Raw genomic sequence first — 21,288 nt, forward strand, 5'->3', positions numbered from 1 at the left:
CCGGGGCATTCAAGGCGAGGACTTTAGCCGCTAGGCCATGCCGTCGGGCCCTGAAATAGATTTTAAAGGCAACCGTGTAATGTCTCCTTTGTCCTTTTTTTTTAAACTAAAGATTGCTTTGGGTATTTGTGTGGTCTTTTGTGGTTTCATACCAATTTTAGTAGTGGGCCTCTTGGGCTAAAGTAGTGAGCCTACTGGCTAAAGTCCTCACCTCATATGCCCCGGATCCCATATAGGCACCGGTTCATATCCTGGCTGCTCCACTTCCCTTCCAACTCCCTGCTTATGGCATTGGGAAGGCAACGAAGGACAGCCCTAGGCTTTGGGACCCTGCACCCATGTGGGAGACCCAGAAGCTCCTGGCTCCTGATTGGATTGGCTCAGCTCTGGCCATTGCAGCCACTGGGGGAGTGAACCAGCGGACAGAAGATCTTTCTCTCTCCTTCTCTTTGTAAATCTGCCTTTCCACTAATTTTTATTGAAAAGACTCAGGTACTGAGAGACGAGGGGACAGAAAGATCTTTGGTTTTCTAGTTCACTACCCAAATGGCCACAACGGCTGTAGCTATGTCGATCTGAAGCTAGGAACCAGAAGCAATCTCCAGAGCGAACTCAGGGGCCCAAGGACTTGAGCCATTCTCTGCAGCTTTTCCAGGCCACAAGTAGGGAGCTGGATAGGAAATGGAGCCGTCAGGACATAAACCGCTTGCTGGTGGACAATGAGGCAATTCAGCCATTGCACCAGCCCCTAGATAATTTTTTAAGATGACATCTTGTCATTTGCAACAACGTGGATGGACCCGGAGGTCATTATGTTAGGTAAAATCAGCCAGGCACAAAAAGGTATGTACTGCTTGATCTCACTCATGTGAAAGCTGACGGGAGCTGGTCTCACTGAAGCTTACATGTACTGAAACACCATATGATATCTCATAAGTACATAGTTTTAACGAAATTTTCAAGAGGAGTACAGAGCTCCAATCATTTGCTTATTCATTCCCCAAATACAGTAGTCAAGGGCGTGCCAGGCTGAAGTTGGAAGCCAGGACCTCAATGTAGTGTCCCTCGTGGGTGGCAGGGACACAACTACCAGAGCCAACACCTGCTACCTCCCAGGGTCTGCACTGGGAAGAAACTGGATTCAGAAGACACACAATGTGAGATACAACATGAGCTGCTAAATGCCAGCTTCAGCAAGTACAGCTTTTATGTCAGTTAAAAATAATTTTTTAAAAAAATGTTCAAAAGCTCATCTGTGGCTGGAGAAAATCCGATTTCCTCAGATGCAAAGCTTCTCTGGCTGTTTTTCTTCAGGGTGGGTCTGAGGTTTTGGTCCATGTGGCTGGCCCACTCCACCCTCTTCCTGCTGGCCCACACCCAGAGGTCTCCCCTCAAGTTCAGCTGAGATGTGGCCTCTGGGGGCAGGGTGTTCTCCCTTGCCTGCTTCGCTGGGCATGGGGCTCTTTTGTGCCCTGTAGCTGCCCTGACAGGGGTTCATTCCCTTCTCCTCCTGGCACCCTGACCGTGCAGCAGCAGGTACAGCACAGCTGTACCCACTGGCGCCCGAGCACTTTCCCAAGTGATGAGCGGGCCTTCCCACCTCTATACTTCATAATCCCTTGAAGGGCAAGTGCTGCTGTTTTCATTTCAAAGACGTGGAAGCTGAGGTCCCAAAAGCCTAAGACTGTTTCACAGGTTAAAAAGACAGGTGTTTAGCCCACCAGTTAAGACCTGTCCTGACCTGAGTGCAGTTCCGGGCTCCAGACAATACAGACCCTGGGAGGCAACAGGGATGGCCTGTCACTGGGCTCCCACCACCCTCAGCGGAGACCTTGGCTGCATTTCCATCTCCTGCTTGGAACCTGCCCCCAAGTACTGTGAACATTTGGGGAGCGAATCGGGAAGCAGGAGCTCTTGTCTTTCTCAGAAAACAAAACCAAAAACCTGGTTTGAAACCAGAGTTAGGCTCCTGCATGCATAGCAGTAACAAGGAATGTGCACGTTAATGATGTTTTGGGGACAGATACCCAAAATATGAGTTATCTCCCTGATACACAGGTAGCATTAAGCTTAGGAAAAAAAGTGGGTGGAAATGAAACATATTCTCCCTCAAATGGAGAGGACACGTTTCAAGACCACAAGCAATGGATAGTGCTCAACGTGACACATGCGCTCATCAAAAGGTGTGCATCACAAAACAACAGCAAGGATTTCAAAAATTTTTTGTTGCATCAAAATAAATGTTTAGTTTTTTTTAAAGTTAGTATCTTTTCAGAAAACAAATTTACGTTATCAACAAAGGCTCAGTGGCTCTACTAAACAGTTCAATAAATAAAAAGAAAAAATACCATAGTCTAACAGGAAACAGACAAGGACTACAAACAATAATCAAATGAAAAGATGTTCATTTTACTTCCATATTCTTTTCCTAGGCATGCAAACCTGAGGTTAACAGTAACAATATTCTGTAATATAAAATGTGCGTGCTTTTTTTCCTGTAAGTGTTAAGACACAGTAGTATTTTCTGATTATGAACTATGCAGAGCATCATCATGGCTCAGAGCAGACTGCTGCTGGCTTTGTCACTGTCACAGAAGCTGGGACATAGCAGGTGCCCAGTGACTGTGCACTGAAACAACAAACCAGTGGTGGATCTTTGGGCAACTTAGCTTCCTCAGTCGGGGAAGTTAGAATTCAATGTAAATCCTTCATAAGCTGATGTTCCCAGGTCTTTATCATTAAAAGCTGAAGACCTGGGGCCCGTCCTGTGGCATAGCCTGGTAACCCTCTGCCTAGGGTGCCAGCATACCATATGGGTGTCAGTTTACGTTCCAGCTGCTTCATTTATTTTTTAATTAAAAAAGTTTTTTTAAGAAAGATTTATTTACTTTTATTGGAAAGTTAAATTTCCGGAGAGAGGGACAGACAGAATGGTCTTCCGTCCACTGGTTGATTACCCCAAAGGCTGCAATGGCTGGAGATGAACCAATCTGAAGCTAGGAGCCAGGAGCTTCTTCCTGGTCTCCCACAAGGGTGCAGGGTCTCAAGGCATTGGGCTGTCCTCGACTGCTTTCCCAGGCCACAAGCAGGGAGCTGGATGGGAAGTGGGGCTGCCGGGATTAGAACTGGTGCCCATATGGGATCCCAGGCGTGCAAGGCAAGGACTTTAACCACTACGCTATTGCACTGGGCCCGAACACTTTATTGTTAGCTGGCATTCTCCAAGGCAGAAGCTAGGAACACTAAGAGGAAGTAGTGCTATTTAAATGTAAGCACAGGGACTCCTTTTAAGGGGTTTAGGTTCTTGAATATTTGCCAACGCTCTGTGTCCTTAACCCCTTCCAGACCATTCAGAAAAGCTTAACATCTGAAGGGAAAAAAATGGTTAATGATTTCAGATTGCCACATGGTCAGCTAACCCTGGTATCGGGTGTCCCCAGGCTGAGCACTCTGACTGGGCCACTCTGGAAGACTCAGAGCCAAGGCTCCCCAGAGCCACAGATCCTGGCCTTCAAGGCCTCTGGCATCTGGGGAGGCCTTCCTGACGGGATGAAGGGCACAGGTAAGAAGGCCTCCCCCAGGGTCCTTGGAAGGCCACACAACACGCTCAATCCAGGCAAAGTCAATTCCCTAAAACACAAAAATAATGAAAATCTGAAAACTGACATATATGCCCTAACAGATTCCTCAGATCCACATCTTTCACCAACCTCTGATCAATGGCTACTAAGATACTTTGGCTGGACTGTACACACCACTTCCCATTTTTTTTTAGCAGCTTTGGCTTCGATCAGATCCAGACTCTGCTGTTCCCTATTTGCCAACTCAGTTTTATGGACAAGACTGAGTACTGATGATATGAGATGAAACCATATGGAGTTACTCATTTCATAGGCAAAATTGGTCTCAGTTATTGACAGTTCTATATGGTCAACCACACAGGTACTGGTTAGGGTGGATTATTCTAGATCGAGTGGCTTGAATAACAAGTTTGCTTCTCACACTTCTGGGGCAGGAAGGTCTGCCATCAAGGCTTGGTCCTTGAGGAGGGCTCCCTTCCCAGTTTGCAGTCTGTAAGCTCACATGCCAGCAAGAAGGTCCATCCCACCACGGGCCTTTACCAATGCCAACTATACCCTCCAAAGCTCTTCAGTACCTGAGTGTCTGGGATACAAACATTTAGTTGATGACACACAGAGCAGAACAACACAGAGAAGTTAAGAAGCTTGTTCCTCAAGAGGTGTAATAAGCAATGATCTTGAGAACACAGGAACTAAAGGGATTATGTGCTTCTTACAAAAAGTATACAAGTTTACAGAATAGCTGGTTAACTTTATTAAAATGATTCCATTATATGGTGCTTAAGGGCTACATGATCTTCAAAGGAATATTCAGTGCTGTTAGGTTCAGTGTTACTTATACAACAATATTATAAAGTTCACTGCTTTCATTCCTGTAAAATTTGAAAAATAATGCATTTATAGTAGGTTGGATATTTTAGCATAGAAAAATATGTTTAAGCATCTAGTTGCATATAATAAAGTCATGTACAGTTACATAGGTAATATTCAGTCTTTTAAATACAACCAAAACCAAATATAATTCACTCAAAGACTAGGAAAAAAAAGTGGGCATTTACTTAAAATTAAACAGGGGTCAGCATCATTGTGGTGCGATGTAGTAAGCCACTTCCTGTGATGTTGGCGTCACGTATGGGCAACAGCTAGAGTCCGGGCTGTTCCACCTCTGGTCCGGTTTTCTGCTAATGTGTCTACGAAAACAACGGAGGATGGCCCAAGTGCCTGGGATCCTGACACCCACGTGGGAGACCAGGCTTCTGGCCTTGGCCTTTTGAGCAGCCCTGGCCATTGCAGCCCTTTTGGGAGAGAACCAACAGATGAAAATTTCTGTCTGTCTCTTTTTTTTAACCCTGACTTTCAAAAAGTTACTTAAAACAATTAATTACAATCATTTTATGCCATATATATCTAAAATAATTCTTAAGTAGAAGAATCTAGATATTCAAATTTGAATTATTTTTTGAGTGGAGGTAAAATTTAAACTTGTATAATTGCTTTTTATCAATTAAAACTCACTGATAGTCTGAAGAAATAAGTGAAGTCACATATATGCAGACTGTTAGGGTCTCTGATTATCTTACATGAAGTTGTAACAGTTAACATGGCTGGTGGTGCTGCTCAGTGATACAACTTATTAAAAATTTTACAAATTTGGGGCCTGGCGCAATGACTTAATTGGCTAATCCTCTCCTTGCAAGCACCTAATGCCATATGGGTGCTGGTTCATGTCCTGGCTGTTCTACTTCCCATCTAGCTCCCTGTTTCTGACCTAGAAAAGCAGTAGAGGATGGCCGAAAGCTTTGGGACCTTGCATTTGTGTTAGAGACCTGGAAGAAGCTCCTGCCTGCTGGATTTGGATTGGTTCAGCTCCAGCCAATGTGGCTATTTAGGGAGTGAACCAGCAAATGAAAGATCTTTCTCTCTGTATCTCCTCTCTGCAAATCTGCCTTTCCTATAAGAATAAATAAATCTTAATTTTTTTAAAAAAATTTTACTGGAAAGGTAAAGAGAGAGGACAGAGTTTTCATGTGCTAGTTCACTTCCCCAAATGTGTGCAATAGCCATGTCTGGTCCAGGCAAAGCCAGAACCAGGATGGCAACCCAGGTCTCCCACGAGGGTGGCAGGGCCCCAAACACCTGAGCTATCAACAGCTGCTGCCAGGGTCAGCATTAGCAGAAAGCTGGCCCTGGGCGTGAAGCCAGGATTCAGCTCCATGCACTGTGATAGGTGATGTGGGCATCCAAAGTGACATCTTAGCTGGTAAGTCAAATGCCTGTCTGTTATAATCTATTTTTATCTAGCCTCTCATCCCATGTCAAATGCCTTATATGTTAAATGAGTTCTCCAAAATATTTGATAAAGGGTTACAATTAAGAATTTTTTTAAAACCAAGGTAATCCCTAGAATCTTTTGACTAATCAGAAAGCAAATGGAGCTTAAAATTAGCAGATGCTGTTTTATTATAAATTCCCAATTTGTCTAATTTGTTTAGAAAATAATTTATGAAACAGAATTATAATGGAAGAAAATCAATATGGAATAAGAATGAACAAATTAAGATATGACAATACACAATCTTTGCCTATAAATATCATTACCTTAATTAAAAAAAAATTAGTGAAGACCTTCTTTGATTACTTTGGCAAGCAAGTCAGGGTGGGAGATATCAGGAAACGTTAATGATCCATGAGAACTGGTGGAGAAGACAGCTGCATACATGTTTAAATCCCAGCACTCACTCCCCGTGTGACAGCAGCAGCGGCAGCTGGTGGCAACACACTGTGTGTCCTGTTCTCCTGGGTGTCATGTCCTCAGTGACTCCTGCTCAGGAGCGGACGAGCACTGCCCTGAAGGTGCACAGCTGCTCAGCGCTGATCTTGCCGGGGAGGGAGCCCGGGGCCGCAGGCTGCTGGGAATGGAAACAGTTCCTGCTTTCACAGGGAACACAGAGCCAGGAACATGCAATGTAAAGGAATTTCAAGAATTCCTTCATTTTATCTTAATGTCACCAACAGTTAAATATAGTGTACCATGGGATACAAATAGTATTTTATTAAAATATTTTCTTTTATAATCTTTATCATGGAATTCCCCTTTTAAATGAAAACACATCAGGTCATTGGCCAACTGGAAAACAATTCATGAAGTTCTATTTATACATCACCTTTCCAGAGTGCGCCTCTTGCACAAAGCAACCACAAGGACCATTTCATGTATATAACAAGACTTTACACTTTAACAAACAAGATAATTCTTAAAATCACTTACAGTCTGCTGGTTTATTTAACACAAAATGTTTATTTGGTCTTTTAAACAGGCACCCTTACAAAATGCTTTTTACCTGTTTTTTAGTCAAGTATATAGCACCAAAATCTACTTAGTAACATATTAGCCACTAATATGGAAATTCTAATAGATTAAAAACTTCATGTAAACACCCTGGAAAAAAAATTAGAACTCCAAATATGAATATAAAATTTTATAAAATGGTAGTTAAAAGTTTTTCAAAAATAGCATTTTAAAAATGCAAACAATTTTTAGATAACCAGATAAATTTAAATTGGTTAGCTTATAAAACTTAAAATTCACAAAATCTTTGGCTTCAAAATCCAGACTATTCCAAAATCCTAAAAAAAGTTTATTGTACTATAAAATGACAGAACAATTTAGAAATACTGAAGATTTAATTAAAAGGATAGAGGTGCCATATTTTTAAAGATCAAAGTAAACATCCTTTTTCTATTGTAATTGTTGATTTTTTGTATTCAGGTGGCCAATGTTCATATTTAAAGTTACTTATGAAGAAAACATTTTCTTCAATTATATAACAAGCTATACTCTAGCACAGAATTGGAATACAAGCAAAAAAAAGGCAACTTCTTCATCCTTTTGATAAATAAGTAAAAAAGGTATTGCCCATAGTATGATACAAAATTCTAGGTAGAGTTCCACTTATAATACTACTACTACTTTAAAAATCACGGGAGAAATGGGGGACCCACTGATCAACTCAATGTCTTGCAGGACAATCTTAAATAAGGAAGCTTGGCTGAACGTGTAAGTGACTCATACTTTTTGGAAGACTTAGCTACCCGCTCCATGCCTAACTCCTAGCCTTCTGGAAGCTCTACAGTCTTTATAAAATCAAAACTTAAAAGTTGTATATGAAAAGAAAAAGGAGGAACGGGAGAGGAAGGCGAGAGAGGGAGGGTGAAAGGAAGAAAGGAGGCAGGCAGGCAAAGGATAAAGGGCAAGTGAGCCTTGCTAACTTCAAAATAAACCAGCCGCCTTGAACGACCTGGCCCTTGTAAATCACTGGATATTGATTTAGAAACAAACCTTACACCCCCACAATGCTTGTGACGCAAGTGTTGCCCAGTAGGGAAGACCAATTCCCATAGCATGCAAGAAGCTGCCCGTTTCATTCTCTGGCCCAGGCTGAAGTAGCGGATACTTCTGTGATTTAATTTCATAAATCTTACAATCACATATGAAAACAACTCCTCCCACCTGTTCCCTATTAAGATTCTTCCTTCCCTAGCCATTAATGGCTCTGCCATCTTGATTCGTGGCTGCCCCTGGACAGGGTGTGACTACAAGGCCCTGTCCCATCCAGAGCTAGCCTCTGTGGGACGTGTCCCACTGTTCACTTTAATAATTTGAACACTCTGGTTATGGGAATGACTTTTACACAATCTGGACAAATATAAAAGGAAATACATACCAGAAGTCAGACTTAAGAACACCAATTTTCCTTATTTGTTGGAAATTGTGTAGTGGGGATTAAATACGGTCCCTGGAGTGCTGGACTGCACAGGAGGCCCTCTGTCTCCACTGTGACACACGCACTGATGACATGCCAGTTACTAACGCACTCAGTGACCAGCAATGCAATGACACTCTCGCAAGTTCTTCAGACTTCGTTGTATTTGTTATCACTGACTTCATGTCTTTAACAGCAGCTTTTTTCTCCTACCCTAAATAAGAGTTGGCCGGATGCCTTTTAATGGAAAAGAAAATAGCTTTTCTGTTCAGATGCTTCTGACTATCAGCTTCCACAAACACGTGATAATGCCCACAGTGTAACAGGAAAACCTGTGACGAACTTACGGCAACCGCCCTCTGAAGCGAAGTCCATAAGCTGGCCCAGCTGATGACCTTCCGGCAGAGCTGGCTGTCGCAGGTCCCCGGGGCGCAGCGAGGCCCCTGCTCTCTCCCTGCACAGCCAGTCCCGCCCTTCCTCAGCTGACCAGTTTTAAAAATCCTGGCATTTTATTCTCATGAGAAAAGGAAAAGCAGACCATGACCAAAACCACATATTCTAAAAAACGAAAAACCTTCAGGCCATGGAATAAAGAGAACCTCAGGCCCAAAGCCACCCACAGAAAGTCTGACATCAGCAATGTCCCTTTTCCATTGAAAAGAAGATTGGTCCCCAAAATGTTATTGTACATAAATGGTTTCAGAATCACTTTTACGATTACTTTTTTGCCTAAGACTTGCTATATAAATCACTAAAGCTAAGTTTAAATGGATTTTAACAGAAAATGGAAATGTTTCAAAAATATGAAATACCACCTACTAACTTATTCACTTTACAATCTGAAACTGACAACAACTTAAACTATGAAAAAAGATTAATTAAAAATATGTATTTCCAGTCTTTTCCCTTGTATCCAGGAAAATTCTACTTCCGATGTCCCCAAAAGGAGCCGCTGGTGGTCTGTGGAAATCTTCCGGAGGTCACACTGCGGGGGGCTCAGTGCTGGTCTCCCTCAACGCGTCTCTTGCGCACTACAGGAAAACACAGACGTCCACAAATAAACAAATACATAAATACTTCAAAAATTGTTATTTACTGGAATCAGCTTTTTTGTTAACTTGTTGACAGCAAATTTTGATATATGCTCCAGTTAGTCTTATAAAGATATAAAGTTCATTTCCAATTCATGTGAGCATTAGTAAAGAAACCAGTTTCCTGCAGGTGATGCAGTGACATAGCAATGTAATGATGCCCTGCCTGCAGCACCAGCACCCAAGAGGGCAACGGTTCATGTCCCAGCTGTTTCGCTTCTGATCCAGTTCTCTGCTTACGGACTGGGAAAGCTGTGGAGGATAGCTAGGTCAAGCCTGATTCAGGACAGAGCAACAAACACAATGTAATGAAACTCTCCAAACCTTCTAATGTGGTGAGGTCACTTTTGGCTACCAAAGCAGCCAGCCACCTAACTGGGCTGATGCAGTAAAGGAGGGTGCACGTGCCTAGGACACCGGGCCTCTTCATAGAACGGGGATGCCAACCTCGGCTATGCTCGCTCCATGCAAGGGAAGCCCTCAGCTCCAGCGCCTTGCTACTTGCACTCTCGCTGGCCAGCCACCAGAGGGCAGCTGCTCGCAGCCTTCAATTCAGGGCTCAGTGGTGTGGCCAACCTTACCCAGCAAGGACAGAAGCACAGCTTCCAGAGTCAGTGACAGATTGGACGGAATCATGGTTCTCTCATTTTCCTGTAGTCTGTTCGTCAAATTAGTTAACCTATCTGAGCCTCAATTCATCCTCTGTAACAGAATGATACTTGTGACTTGTAACAGCACCAGGCGCTGGCTCATGTAGTAGTGAAATGGGAATAGTTGAGTTAATTGATGAGACCAGACATTCAACTGATGTGGTCCAGCCACTTGTTTGTATAAACACCTTTTCAGCCTTCACTCTGATTCTAATTTCATGTGTTTACTGAAATATTAAGGGACAAAAAAATCAAAGGGACATCTGAGTGCTTAAGTACAAATTTAACTCATGCATACTGAGCTCTGAGAAATGTGTGAAAAGGCAAACACCAGAAACCTCTTAAGGTGGAATATTTCCAAGGAGGTCTTGAATCAGAAGGTTCAGGTGATACTGGCAGGCCATTTCAGATGTTAACACGCATGTTATAAAGAACACATACTATACACAAGCTCTATAGCACAGTGCAGCAAACACAAGGTAGAGAGGATGGATTATCAGTTAGCTGGTGTAGAGACAGTTATATGAGATCCAACGTCCAACTGAATATTACTTGTATACCACAGACTCTGCTGTTACTGCTGACATTTCTTGAGAGAGCAGGTAGAATTATCTCAATGAATAGCCAAGACTAGGAAAAGCATAAGGGAAAAATATCAAATCAGAACCAAAGATGTGAAACAGCTCCATCAGCGAGCGGAAGAAACGCCATGTGCCTGAGAGATTCTGTAGCATTCCCCTCACTGAGTCACTCTCTTTTGAGTTACTGCATTTCAGGCTGCTGAAACCGACATGTCGGGAAGCCCAGCCTTCAGGCTTTCTACCTTCATCTGTGGGTGGAAGTCAGTGTGCGGTGGAAAGAGAATCAAGCTGGGATGGGATCAGGCTGCACAGGAACAGAGCAGGGGACAACTACACCAAGAGTCAGTTCTAACCGCTCCATCTTACCTGCCGGCCACACCCCATCTTCCAGCAGGTCCCACTTCAGGCCTGCCCTACCTGACAGCTTTGTACATTTGCCCCAAAAACAGTTCTTTGGGTCTTGTCAAATTTCTTTCCAAAATCCATTCTACTGTTGTAAGTCCTAAAAACTTCATTAATTAATTGCTAAGAAATCCTATTTCTATTTCTAAAAAGTTATAAAAGTTTATCACCTGGGGCCCAGCGGCGTGGCCTAGCGGCTAAGAGCTTGCCTTGAACGCCCCGGGATCCCATATGGGTGCAGGTTCTAATCCCGGCAGCTCCACTTCCCATCCAGCTCCCTGCTTGTGGCCTGGGAAAGCAGTTGAGGACGACCCGAGGATTTGGGACCCTGCACCTGCGTGGGAGACCTGGAAGAGGTTCCTGGTTCCTGGCTTTGGATCGGCGCGCATCGGCCCATTGAGGCTCACTTGGGGAGTGAATCATCGGACAGATCTTCCTCTCTGTCTCTCCTCCTCTCTGTATATCTGACTTTGTAATAAAAATAAATCCTTAAAAAAAAAAAGTTTATCACCTTACATGATGTATCCAGTTGCTTGCAATGGCACTGAAATATCTTTAGCATAAAATCCAGAGAAATCTACTTGCAAGATACACTGATAACAGACTCAGTCCTCGAATGTCTGCTTCTATATTCAGAAGGCAGTCTTTCGCTACACTTCAACTGCCTACAACAGAAATGGCTGCAGCACTTGCTTGTTTTGTTTGAAGATTTACTTATTTATTTAAAAGTCAGAGTTACAGAGAGAGGGAGGGAGAGACAGAGAGGTCTTCCGTCTGTTGGTTTACTCTCCAGAGGGCTGCAAGGGCCAAGGGAGAAGCCAGGAGCCAGTTTCTTCTGGGTCTCCAAGCAGGCAGACATTTGGCCATTACAAGGGAGCTGGATTAGAGCAGAGCAACTGGGATTTAAACTGGAGCTTAAAGCAAAACGGAGGCAGCTTTGTGCAGTCTGCCACAGTCAAAGTCCCATGCCACTTGTTAAAAACCCCATGTCAGGATGGACACTGAGCCAGTGCCTGGGATGACCACACTGCACACTGGAGTAGCCGGTTCAACTCCTGCTGTGGTTCTTGACTCTTTTTTTTTTTAAAGATTTATTTTTATTGGAAAGTCAGATATACAGAGAGGAGGAGAGAGAGATGGAAGATCTTCCACCTGATGATTCACTCCCCAAGTGACCACAATGGCTGGTGCTGCACCGATCCGAAGCTAGGAACCAGGAACCTCCTCCAGGTCTCCCACGCAAGTGCAGTGTCCCAAAGCTTTGGGCCGCCCTCGTCTGCTTTCCTGGGCCACAAGCAGGGAGCTGGATGGGAAGTGGAGCTGCCAGGATTAAAACAGGTGCCCATATAGGATTTCGGCGCATTTAAGGCGAGGACTTTAGCTGCTAAGCCACGCTGCTGGGCCCGGTTCTTGACTCTTGCTTGCCACCCACACAGACTGTGGGAGCTCAAGTAATCAGGTTCCTGCCAGCCCTGGGGAAGACCTGGACCATGGTCTTCTGTTCCTTAGATCCAGGTATAGCCCAGTTCTGGCTGTGTGGGCATTTAGGAGTGTATTATCAGATGGAAACTACCTTTCAAATAAACAAATTTTAAAAATTCCTACTCTAACTAAGCCAGAATTTCTACAACAAAAATTAGTATTACTCTATGTGTTTTTGAAACTCCAATTATTTATGAAGTTCAGACATACTTAAGAAGCACTACTCAGGGCCCAGCATAACGGCTCAGTGGCTAAATCCTTGCCTTGAATGGGCCAGAATCCTATATGGGTACTGGTTCATGTCCTGGATGCTCCATTTCCCACCCAGCTCCCTGCTCCAGACCAGGGCAAGCAGTGGAGGATAGCTCAAAACCTTGGGGCCCTGCACCTGTGTGGGAGACCTGGAAGAAGCTCCGGCTTATGGACTGGCTCAGCTCCAGCTGTTACGGCTATTTGGAGAGTGAACCAGTAGACAGAAGATCTTTCTCTCTCTCCTCTCTGTAAATCTGCCTTTGCAATAAAAATAAGTAAGTCTTTATAAACATGTGGGAAAAAAGGGTAAGCACCATATTCTTTAACTCAACCTCAGCTGGAATGTTTTCTTCAAACAGAAGTCACAAGCTGAGCTGTTCCACGAGAACAGAAGAGCAGGTGCCTGACCTGGGTGTGTGCGGGCAGGGGAGGAAGGCCTTATCTGCTGTGTTAGGGAAACCGGCAAGGAGAACAACATTTCCTATCTAAGGACCACGCAATTCTAATCAAAATTACACATTACATATAACTTCCATCCAAATACTAAACTATAATTATCATATAATACTGAATTTTTATCTGGGTGACAAAAATTTCTCCTTTCTAGTGGAAAAGACAAAAAACTTTCTTGAAATTTTTGCTTTAAATAGCTCCGAGGTTTGACTTTTAACTAAGAATGATATTTGCTTGTAGAAAACTTCACTAAAAGCTATGACATGTGTCTGCCACAGGAAGTTCATCATTATACCGATGACCACGATCAACTTTAATTCAATCAGTACAAAAAGGGAAGTATGGGTTATGGAAACAAAGGTAACTAATTTCTGCCCAAATTTACCTTGAGGGACTGGCCCTGTGGCCTCCTGAAACAGCTGCCACCTGCAACAATGGCATCCCGCCCGAGTACACCAGGTCAAGTTCCTTCTGATCGTTCTACTTCTAATCTGGCTCCTGCTAACGGGCCTGGGAGAGCAGTGGAAGAAGGGCTGAGTGCTTGGGCCGCTGCAGTGACATGCATGATCAGAAGAAGCTCTGGCTTAGGGCAAGCCTGCTTATAGCCACTGCAGCAACATGGGGAACGGACCAGCAGGTGGAAGATCTCTGTGTCTTCTCTTTCTCTTTCTGTAACTTTGGCTTTCAGATAAACAAATAAGCAAATAAACAAATAAAATTACTTTGAAAGTAAAAGCAGTTCTCCCAGTAGGTTAGTATGATGATGCAATCCACACACTCCATCTGATACTGTATTTATCTCTTACCTAAGTCATTGTTTTTCGTTATAGCATTAGCTGCTCTGGTTCGGGGTCCCTGCTGTGTAAACCGATACCCAAATTTCAGAATATTTGTATTTTCTTCTAGCATCTTGGCCATTTCCAGTTCCACAGCCGTCCCCAACTGCTGCCTCTGAAATAATTAGAAATAAAACACAGTATTAATGAAATTGATCAAAATATTTAAAAGGTAAATAAAAATTAAGACATTCAGACATATGTTGATGCTGTTGATCTCTTTAAAATTTTCCTAATTTCAACAACATATCTAAGAAAAAAAGTTTAGTAGTGTCATAGAGACACCAAAATGTCTCATTTCATACCTACCCATTGGAGTACAATGAAAAACTGGATAATGTAAATGTTGGTAAGAATATGGAAAAATCAAAACTGATAAATGTAAAATGGTGCAGTTGTTATACAAAAAGTCACTTAGAAATAGCTCAAAAAGTTAAACTCAGAGTTACAATATGATCCTACAGTGCCACTCATAGACATACACCCAGAAGAACTGGAAATACAGGCACATCACATATCCATAGGAATATTATTTCAGATAGCCAAAAAGTGGAAAAATCCCATCTGTAATACAATATTATGCAGTCCTAGGAAACAATCAAGCCCTTACACATGCCGCAGCATCAACAAGCCTATAGAGCATTATCCTGGGGGGAAGCAGACAGAATCTAAAGAAAGACCACACACTACATGACCGCAGTTCACATGAACTACCCTGCACAGGAAGATCCAGAGTAAGAAAACACATGAGCAGCTGCCAGGGCTGCTGGAAGAGTGAAGGTGACTGAGCTGGGCCTCCTCAGTGGCTCAGACGGAGCCGTGCACAGATACCCAGATGCACATGGAGAACATGGCAGTCCACTGGAGCCTGCAGAGGACACCTGGCACCACGGCAGAGGACGGAGGACTGAACACATTGATCAACTACTCCAACCAACTGAATATCTGGGCAGAAGGAGACTCTAAGGTGGAACACAGCAGCCAGTGGATTCTGGAGAGATTTCATCACAATTGGAGTGGCCAGGTCAACAACATTTCAGGACTGCTGAACTATCAAAACCTCTTGAGAACTTCATGGTGTTGTAAATTTCTATCTTCCTTCCTGTTAGTGTTTATTCCTGACTCTGAGCTTTTCATTTAAGGGGACGTACAGTAACTGTGTAATGCAGACTATCATATCCAGATGTGAGAATACAATGCAGCAGTCATTTCTACTTTCAGATCAAAGATGGACTGCCAATGAAACTGTTTACTATATCTTGACAATAGGATGGTGGGCTCTCTGTCATTGTCCATGCCCATAATGATGGGCATATGACTGTTTATGAAGAAAAATACTATAGTAATAATATAGGAGAGCTCAGTGGGGGAGGAGGGGACTTGCGGTGTGGGTAAGGGAAATCCCAAGGCGAATGGAATTGTATCATAAAATGATAATAATAATAAATAAATAAATAAAAATAAAAAAGAGTGAACATGACTGCTCATGGGGATGATTTGTCCCTGGGAAATAAAGCATTCTGCAATTAGTGGTGAAATATGCAAATCTCTGAGTTTATGAAAAACCATGTAATCATGTAAGTTAAGAGTGAATTTAAGGTATGGGGACTTCAACCAAAAAAATGCAAATGTGGATTTAAAAGCACCCTGTTAAATTCAACATACTCCAATTTTCTACATTCATAGTCTACAAAATCTATTTATTTTGAAGAATCTACTTTTTAAAATAAACTTAAATAAACTTTTTTCAGATAACTCCAGTTATTTTCCTTTAGAAAAAAAAATTATTTATTGGGCCCAGCACTGTGGCTTAGCGGCTAAAGTCCTCGTCTTGAATGTATACCAGGATCCCATATGGGTACCAGTTCTAATCCCGAAAGCCGTGCTTCCCATCCAGCTCTCTGCTTGTGGCCTGGGAAAGCAGTCAAGGACAGCCCAAAGTTGGGACCCTGCACCCGTGTGACAGACCTGGAAGAGGCTCTGGGCTCCTGTCTTTGGATTGCTGTAGCTCCAACCATTGTGGCCGCTTGGGGAGTGAATCAGCGGATGGAAGATATTTCTGTTTCTCTTCCTCTCTGTATATATCTGACTTTGTAATAAAAACAAATAAATCTTAAAAAAAAAAAAAAAGAGGGCAGGCGGAGTGGCCTAGTGGCTAAGGTTCTTGCCTTGAGCACGCCGGGATCCCATATGGCCGCCAGTTTTAATCCCGGCAGCTCCACTTCCCATCCAGCTCCCTGCTTGTGGCCTGGGAAAGCAGTCGAGGATGGCCCAATGCTTTGGAATCCTGCACCCATGTGGGAGACCTGGAGGAAGTTCCTGGCTCCTGGCTCCGGATCGGCACAGCACCGGCCGTTGCACTCACTTGGGGAGTGAATCATCAGATGGAAGATCTTCCATCTCTCTCTCTCCTCCTCTCTGTATATCTCACTTTGTAATAAAAAAAAATTAAATAAATCTTTAAAAAAAAAAGAGAGAGAGAAAAAAGAAAAATGACTCCAGAGCCTGGCGTGGTGGCCTAGCAGCTGAAGTCCTCGCCTTGCATGCACCGGGATCCCATATGGGCACCAGTTCTAATCCCGGCAGCTTAGATTGGGATCCTGGCAAGGAGAGGACTTTAGTTTCTAGGCCACAGCGCTGGGCCCATGGAGTCATTTTTCAAACAAAAGTATCCATAGCTGGTGAGGTGTGAGTGACCCAGCGTAGTCATGGCATTAGCACTGTTAATGGCTGTGAAAACTGCGCCCTCAGGGTGAGCCAGAGTGGTTCCTGCTGCCACAGAGCCAAAGAATGAGAGAACCAAGGAACTCACATGTAAGGAGCCTTCCAATTCAAAATCACCAGCTAACTAAACGCTGTAAAAAAGACTCAGAATTGCTTTATATTTATCTTTATGTACAGTAACAGCCTGCGTGCCCCAAATGCGCTCTAGTCTCTTTCAGGCCCCTCCCCCCCAGGGCTCCTGTCCGGAGGACCCAGCGCACGGCAGTGCAGGCAGCAGCTTGACATCGAGTTACTGTTGCACAGCACTGACCTGATTGTCAATCTTGAGCTCTGACAGCGTTTCATTATCTCTTAAAGCATCAATTAATGCCAGAACGCCAGTTCCTGTAATAAAGTTGGACTCCATATTTAAGCTCTTCAACGTTTTGTTCACTGTCAGCATATCTGCAAAAGCCTAGAAATCACAGGAAATATTTACAGATTAAACTTTTGGTAGCACGATAATACACCACACACACCACAAACAAGGGCAGCCAACCAATGTGTTTTAATGTAATCTTTCTCATGTTACAGCTTCACATATCACCTCCTAGGTGGTTTTACATGTCCACACGTAACTAAGTGTGAAATAACTCAAGGAATGGCAGGAGTTCGGCCTGCTTCCACTATGTTTCTCCCAGGATATGGAACAGTGCGAGACATCTGATGTAGTTCTTGATGAACACTCTACTGATTAATTAAGACAGGAACAACTGAGAAGGGAGAAAGAGAAGGGAGAGCGAAACAGAGGTAGAGATACAGAGGGAAAGAAGGCAAAATTATAAGTTTGAGTTTGTAAAAACTGGGATCAGAAGCAAGGTTAAACTCCAGAAAATAAAGGTAAGATCAAGCTTAAACCCAAGTTAAAGACAAGGGGGACAGGTATCTACACACATGTATCTTTGTTAAAAGAAAATCTTATTTATTTACTTGGGTTGAAAGGCAGAGTTAACTGAGTGAGAGGGAGAGATGAGACAGATGAGAGAATGACTCTTTTCTCCTCTGGCTCAATCCGAAAATGCCCACAATAGCCAGCGACAGGCTAGGCTGAAGCCCTGAGTCAGACTTCCATGAGTCGCCAAGGCAGTGACTGGAAAGCAAAGACATGGTCATCAGGGCTGCCCCCAGGGTGTGCACCATCACAAAGCTGCATCAGAAGCAGGACTTGATCTAAGGCACTCTACCACGGGCGGTGGGGCTGCCAAACAGCACAACCCTCCGTGTCACCCACCCCTGTGCTCCTGCACTTTCCACCATCAATAACTAGCTGTGTGGCCTGAACAGACCTCTTACTTTCCTACATATGTTCATTTAAATATCATCAACAACCTACCATTCAATCAGCAGTGTTCTAAAGATTCAGATCTGTATTGGATGAAAACTTAGTACTCCAGTGGAGGGCCACAAGCAGCAAGTAAGCATGCAAAATATGCGACAGTCCCCAAAATCGAAATGCAAAGTAAGGCGGGGGGGGGGAACAGTGGACAAGAGCAAAGGGCCTTTTCACACGGGGGTCATAAAAGGTCTCCCCCTGAAAAGACTCCAATACAGTGATGAAGTGAACCTATAACGTTCATCTTCTAGACAGAGGGAACCAGGTAAAGGCCTTGTGGAGCCATCTGAGACAGTTGTGTGGCTGCGAGTATAGTGAAAGGGCTGGTAAAGAAAATAAACAGAGAAAATAAGGTTTTCTAAGGTAATTTGAAGATCTTCATTTTGACTCTTGGTAAGATGAGAAGGCGCTGCAAGATTCTCAGGATGAGATGATTTATCAGCCTAAATTTCAAAATAATTACGGTTGGTGCTGTGTGAGAATTAGCTTTCAAACATGTATGACAAAAGACACTGGGAGGCGGTAAGGTCAGATAGTGGTTCAGAGCAGGGTGGCAGATGTGAAAATGGTGAGAAGTGGTTGGAGTTAGAAATATTTTATTTGAGGGCTTGGCGGTGTGGCCTGGTGGCTAAGGCCCTCGCCTTGATCCCATATGGCCGCTGGTTCTAGTCCCGGCAGCTCCACTTCCTCTCTGTCTCTCCTCCTCTCAGTATATCTGACTTTGTAATAAAAATAAAATAAATCTTTAAACAAAAAAAAAAAAAAAAAAAGAAATATTTTATTTGAGAGAAAGGAAAGTCAGGGATGATTTCTTGAGAATGTTTAATTTTAATTACTTTGCAAGGCAAAAAGGTAAAGACAGAGGTAGAGTGACACTTGCATTCACCGACTGACTTCTATATAACTCTAATGGCCAAGACTGGCTGGAGCCAGAAACTCAGAGTGGACAGCGGCCACTCAGTCACTTGGGCCATCACACACTGCCTCCTAGGATGTGCTTCAGTACGCAGCCGAAGCCAGGAGCCAGAGCAGAGCATAAAGTTCAGGTATATGGGTTGTGGACACCTTGACTGCCTGACCAATGAAAGACTGGTACTGCCATTTAGTGACATAGAAAAGACTGAGAGAGGCAGGCATGGAAACAAAGTCAGGAGTTTGGCATATGACTCTGATGTAAGAGGTCTGCTAGGTGCCCAAATAAAGTCGTTGAGAGCTTGATATGACTGAGTTCAACAGAGAGATAGCACTTGGAGATACTGACCCCAGTCACTGTACATAATACATGAATGTATCGATGGAACTGCATGAGGTCATCCAGGAAGTGAGAGCACACAGAAAAACCCAGGCCGTTTCAGTGAAGCGGAAACAGCACAGGGCCCGAGACATCCAACGAGCTAAGAGAACAGCCACAGAAAACTCACAGCCAAGTGAAGGAAGACATTTCTATGATGATCAAGTGGAATTCATCCTAGGAACGGGAGAGTGCTTTAATACATAGAAATTACACTAACAGAATGAGTGGGGAAACCACATGACCATTTCAACAGATGCTGAAGAGCACCTGACAAAAATCTAATACAACAGAGACATAAACTGAATCCTTTGCAGATGTGATAAAGAATGTAGATCTTCATGCACTGACATGAAAAATCTGTAAGAAACACCACTGAGGAAAAAAAATCAAGTTGCAGAAGAGTATATACAGGGTACGATTATATATGGTTTTAAAAAACTCACAGTCATCCTAATTTTAAAATTTCACAAGAAGGAAATATAGGAAAAAAATAAACATAAAGGGGCAGTAAACGCTACAGAGTCTAACAGAAGCTTAAACACCAACCAAAAAAGGGGAGTGAATATTGCTCAAGACAAAAACCTCACAGTACAACCACCACCCTAACCTACCCACCCTGGTAGGCAGGCGTGATCTCAGTATTGTCGACAACGGCTTACTTACAACAGCAACGGGGTCATTGCTCCGAGTGGCTGCGAGACTGAAATTCTGCACATGGGTGTTGGTTTCCAAAGCCTTTGCAAAATCTTTTAGGGTTGGAATCGGGATGCTCTTGAAAGAAAAATGAAGCATAATTACATTTCTGTTTTTGGGAAATTCAGCACATTAACTGGATATATCTGTACTTACAACAAAAATAAACCCAAACCCCACAGCTTCCTCCATGCCTCCTTAACTTTTCTGGCATACTTGCACATTTTTGGCACATAACACAAATCACCATTTCTCTAGCACTTTTGTTAAAGAAACTCCATACTCTATTTTTGACTATCCTTATTATGTGAAACCAGCCCATTCATTACAAGAGGAATACACTTCTCTAGAGAGAGAGACACGGGAGTTCCCCTCTCATGGTGTGACTCTGGCAGCTGACACAGTGCTCTCAGTTGCTTAGTAAGCTACAAAGTATTGAGAGAGAACTTGAGTTATAGCAGGCATCAATTTCTCCCTTAGGTTCCCAAGACTTCAATTCCCCATAGCCTGGTTCTTTTCAGACCATTATTGTCTATTTACTGACAAAGATATAAAGGATTGAATTAAAATAAGATTAGTGGTCAGCTAAGGATATCAGCACACCAGCGTTCTCCCCTCCACTCACAGACAGAGGCACAGAGGGCTTCTTCCCTAGGTTTATTTAATTTCCAGAATCTTCAAACCCCAATTCAGGTAAGTGAAGATATAAAATGATTAGTGGCTAATAAGAGATAGGGAGTTTACCCTTTGCTAATTTATTACTCCCATGACCTTCTAACTCCAAGAAAGATATACATTGCTTAAAACTTAGTAAAATCCCAAAAAGTCCATTTTTTTGATATTTAATAAAGAGAAATGAAAACAAGTGCCCATACAACAACCTGGCAGGGAATGTATTCAGTGACTTCATTCATGATCAACTCAAGCTGGAAAGCACCTCTAAGGTAGGGGGTAAACATAAGGTAGCGTATCCATTCAGTGGAGTACTAGCTACGACACATGCAGCAACATAGATGAATCTCAAATGTGTTATACATGGGCACATGCAAAAGGCTACATACTTCATTCCATTTATATGATAAGAGAAGGCAAAGTGACAGGGAATGAGATCAGT

At 43.1% G+C, this 21,288-nt stretch overlaps 1 protein-coding gene across 3 annotated transcripts in view; it reads right to left on the minus strand.

Moving 5' to 3' along the window:
• Positions 1–9,142: 9,142 nt before the first annotated feature.
• The window catches only part of TMOD3 (tropomodulin 3), a 76,353-nt gene continuing 64,207 nt past the window's right edge, over positions 9,143–21,288 (minus strand). For all 3 annotated transcript variants that reach the window (XM_058665844.1, XM_058665845.1, XM_058665846.1), the window contains exons 7-10: positions 20,145–20,252; positions 17,126–17,269; positions 14,062–14,206; positions 9,143–9,375 (exon numbers count right to left, since the gene is read on the minus strand). In XM_058665844.1, the coding sequence (XP_058521827.1) occupies positions 9,341–9,375; positions 14,062–14,206; positions 17,126–17,269; positions 20,145–20,252 (432 nt within the window). In that variant the 3' untranslated portion in view covers positions 9,143–9,340. The remainder of the gene's footprint in view (positions 9,376–14,061; positions 14,207–17,125; positions 17,270–20,144; positions 20,253–21,288) is intronic.

The sequence above is a fragment of the Ochotona princeps genome, chromosome 6, assembly GCF_030435755.1.
Source record: "Ochotona princeps isolate mOchPri1 chromosome 6, mOchPri1.hap1, whole genome shotgun sequence".
Lineage (NCBI taxonomy): Eukaryota > Metazoa > Chordata > Mammalia > Lagomorpha > Ochotonidae > Ochotona > Ochotona princeps.